This window comes from Nicotiana tabacum, chromosome 7 (genome assembly GCF_000715075.1).
Source record: "Nicotiana tabacum cultivar K326 chromosome 7, ASM71507v2, whole genome shotgun sequence".
NCBI lineage: Eukaryota > Viridiplantae > Streptophyta > Magnoliopsida > Solanales > Solanaceae > Nicotiana > Nicotiana tabacum.
The window spans coordinates 108,749,224-108,753,763 of record NC_134086.1 but is presented as its reverse complement, the minus strand read 5'-3'; the positions used below and the strand labels follow the sequence as shown (position 1 = coordinate 108,753,763).

The window sequence follows — 4,540 nt, the reverse complement described above, 5'->3', positions numbered from 1 at the left end:
TGTTTTTTGAATTTTTGGATTGATAAGGTTAAGGACATCACGTCTTGTGATAATTCTATAACAATTGAGCACATAATTTAAGGATTTGGTGTCCTTAACATGACCGTTGTTGCTAATATTAAGGACATAATGTCCTTTCAAATTGAATTGAAAAAGTTAAGGACACAATGTCCTTAACTTTTTTGCTGTTCTTCTAAATATTAAGGACATACTGTCATAGTTTTGCAAATTATTTTGAAAACGTTAAGGACACTTGGTCCTGAAGTTTTAGTTTCAAGTTGAAAAGTTAAGGATACTTGGTCCTGAACTTTGACTTATATGTTCAAAAGTTAAGGACACTTGGTCCTTAACTTAGACTTACAAGTTAAAAAGTTAAGGACAGGCAGTCCTTAACTTCAATTTCAAGTTCAAAAGTTAAGGACACTTGGTCCGTAACTTTGAATTCCAAGTTGAAATGCTAAGGACACTTGGTCTTGAAATTTGAGTTTCAAGTTGAAAAGTTAAGGACACTTGGTCCTGAAGTTTGAGTTTGAAGTTGAAAAGTTAAGGACACTTGATCCTGAACTTTGACTTACATATTCAAAAGTTAAGGATACTTGGTCCTTAACTTAGAGTTACAAGTTAAAAAGTTAAGGATATGTAGTAACTTCATGTTTCAAGTTCAAAAGTTAAGGACACTTGGTCCTTAATTTTGAATTCCAAGTTCAAAAGTTAAGGACACTTGGTCCTGAACTTTTATTTACAAGTTCAAAAGTTAAGGACACTTGGTCCTTGAAGCAGTGATATGGTTTGATATCAACCTTGGAACAAGCAAGGGAATGCTTGTATCCAAAGATTTAGATCTTCAAACATGTATAGAGTTACTAAAAAGTCATTCACTCTTCAAAGGCTGTCGTTTCATTGTTGATATTTCGGAAAGAGTTTTTGGATCAACAAGCACCTTTGAACATGTCAACAGAGAAACTCAACATGACAATTAAAACAAATGCCAACAGATAATGGAAATAGATATGGTTGAAGCTCAACTAATAATTGAAGAGGTGCTTCAAACATTTGATTCTATTCAAGTAAAAGGACAAAGCATTATAGAGATTGACAACGAACAAGCTTTGGGTATTCAAGTCTTAGAGAGTGCACTGGTAATCGAAGAAGGGTCTGAAAAAACCTCTACTCAACTAACTAGACGAGGGTCAAATTTGAAAATAAAAGAATCCCCAACTACAATATTAAGAGAAAATGCTTCGTTAGATGAAATTAGGAGTGGCAAACGGGAAGGTCGGGTCGGATATAGTTCGGGTCGTAAACGGATAATGAAAAAATGGATCAATTATCCGACCCGACCCATATTTAATACGGATAAAAAATAAGTTAACCGGCAGATAATGTGGGTTACCCATATTATCCATGACTTCTTGTATATGATCACTTTTGGGAGAATTCTTAGTCTCCTTAACTTGAGGAACCCATGAATCTTTACAAATGTAAAAGTTAGACCCATTGGTTATCTATTGGTTACTCATTGGTTATCCATTTTCTAAATGGATAATATTGTTCTTATCCATATTTGACCTATTTTTAAAAAGTTCATTATCCAACCCATTTTTAGTGGATAATATGGGTGGTTAACTGTTTTCTTTGAACCATTTTGCCAACCCTAGATGAAATAAAAGTGGGATCAATATTTGACAAAAAGAAGAGTATATTTAACTATTTTTCGAATATAGCAATTAAAGGACATTTTGAATTCAAGGTTGTTAGATCAAGCTCAACAAGATATTCGTTGAAATGCAATGACGATAGGTGTGGGTGGTGTGTGCGTGCTTTCAGAATTAAAGATTCAACACTGTTCAAGATAGTAAAGATTGAGAAAAATCATGACTGCTCTATTAACACTATGAAAGCTTATCAAAGGCATGCAACTTCAAAGTTGATTAGTGGTTACATTATTGACAATCTTCGAGACCCAAGGTTTGAAGTTACACCAACTTTTGTCATGGCAGAAATGCACAAATTGCATGGACTATACATTGGGTATCACAAGGCGTGGCGTGCTATTCAATGTGCTTCTGCTTTAATAAGAGGAACTCTTGAAGAGAATTATGAATTATTATCTTCATACTTGTATATGATGAGAAGTAAAAACCCGGGAACATATACTAACATAAAGATAGACGACAACAATAGGTAAACAATCAAAAAAGAATTTATTAGTCTGTTTTATAAACTTTAGGACATGTTGTCTTTAACCAGTTAAAAAGTTAAGGACGTGTTGTCCTTAACTTTCATGTGTGCAGTCAAAAATTTAAGGACACTTGGTCCTTAACTTAGAATTGCAAGTTATAAAATTAAGGACATGGTAACCTTAACTTTTGACCTTGTTAGTCTAAGTTAAGGACTCCACGTCCTTAACTTTTGAACTTTGAACTCAAAGTTAAGGACTGCATGTCCTTAACTTTATAACCTGTAACTCTAAGTTAAAGACTCCCTGTCCTTAACTTTTGACCTTGTTAGTCTAACTTCAGGACTACTTGTCCTTAACTTTTGGCATTGTAACCTGAAGTTCAGGACTACCTGTCCTTAACTTTTGACCTTATTAGTCTAAGTTAAGGACTGCTTGTCCTTAACTTCTGTTAACCATGTTTTATACTGTATTTTCAGGTTTCTTTATATGTTTTATGCATATAGATCATCAATATCTGGTTGGAATCATTGTAGACCAGTGATTGTTGTTGATGCAACTTTTTTGAAGTCAAAATTTCGTGGTGTTATAATGATTTCAGTTTCAAAGGATGCCAATAACCAAATTTTTCCACTAGCCGAATAGCAGAATCTGAAAATAATAATTCCTATGAGTGGTACTTTAGTGAGCTTCGCAATGTAATTGGGAGCCGTAAGAATTTAATTTTTTTATCAGACATGCATCAATCTATTGCATATGCCATCGCAAAGGTATATCCTGAAAGTCACCCTGGGATTTGTATCTACCATTTGGAGCAGAACCTAAAGCGAAGGAAAGTGAAAAGTGAGGTCATAAAACCTTTTCAAACTGCTGCAAGAGTATACAAGCACAAAGAATTTGATCTATACATGTCAGATTTAGCAAAAGTTGATAAGAAGACTTTTGACTACTTGATAGAAGAACCACCGGAAAGGTGGGCACGTTCTTGTAGTTCACGACGAAGATATGACATGCTCACAACAAACATAGTTGAGTCAATGAATTCTGTCCTATTAGAAGCAAGAGAGCTGCCTATATTAAGAATGATGGATTTCATTCAAGTGAAGCTACAACGTTGGTTTTATAAAAGAAGAAATGAAGCAGAAGGAACTTTTTATGATGTTTCTTATTGGGTAGAGGAGGAATTAAAGAAAAATATAGATTTAGCATTTACTTTGAATGTACGTATTATATTCTATGTTTAGGTTATTATTTTAATATAAGCTAACATAATGTACTAACTTATATTTTTTCAACATTGAAGGTCTTCCCTGTTGATTCATGGCGTTCTAGAGTTGAAGAAGAAGGAATAACTTTCTTGGTGGACTTAAACAAAAGAACATGTGATTGTTTTCAATTTCAATTTGATGAATTACCATGCATACATGCAATTGCAGCTATCGAGAAGAGAAACATCAAGAAGTCCAACTTTTGCTCGCACTGGTACTTAAAGGAATCTTGGCTGAAAACATATGAAAGACAAATACATCCTATAGGACATACTGATTCTTGGATTGTACCAGAGAATGTTAAGTCACAAATTGTTAAACCTCCACATTTCAAAGTGCCACCAGGTAGAAGGTAGAAGAAAAGGCATATTCCAGCTACCGATTCATCAAAAATAACATTCAAATGTGGTCGTTGCAGAAGAACTGGTCATAATAGAACAACTTGTATATATTCTCCGGCAGTCCATCCATTTTCAAGAAAGCATAGAGAATAGTAGATATAACCACTTATGTTTATCGACTCTTTTAAGTTTTTGCTATAAATTGGATTCATCTAGATTATTCTTATTTGAGCAGATATCTGAATTTTCAAATGTCACGACCCTAAACCCGGACCCGGTCATGATGACACCTCTCGTGAAGACAAGGCCAGCCGACACATTTCCAATTCATTTTAAGCAATTAAGTAATAAAACTAAGTCTTTAACATAATAATAAGAATCCCAAAATAAGGTATTTAATACAGTTGCAGAATAGACATAGCCCGACATCGGGGTGTCACCAGTCATGAACATCTATCATAAAAACTACAAGTCTGAAAAGAGTCTACACAACTATTACATAACTAAAACTAAAGATAATAAGATAGAGGGAGAAGCACTGGGCTATGAATCGTCGGGCAGCTACCTAGTGAATCTCCGGAATCTGCTGGAAGCTCTCTCAACCCTCGCAAGCAGGACCTGGTGTGCCTGAATCTGCATACGGGGTGTAGGGAGTAAAGTGAGTACTCCAACTGTGACGACCCCAGTTCTCCCTCCGTGAACCATCCTAACGGCAGTCTCTAGGTAATAAGAAACCACGTAAAGGCACATAA

At 34.9% G+C, this 4,540-nt stretch overlaps 1 protein-coding gene across 1 annotated transcript; it reads left to right on the top strand.

The window, feature by feature from the left end:
* Positions 1–2,916: 2,916 nt before the first annotated feature.
* LOC107778239 (uncharacterized) lies at positions 2,917–3,803 on the top strand. The gene is made up of 3 exons (XM_075218545.1): positions 2,917–3,399; positions 3,483–3,504; positions 3,616–3,803. The coding sequence occupies exons 1-3, from the start codon at positions 2,917–2,919 to the stop codon at positions 3,801–3,803; spliced, it is 693 nt and encodes a 230-aa protein (XP_075074646.1).
* Positions 3,804–4,540: the final 737 nt, after the last annotated feature.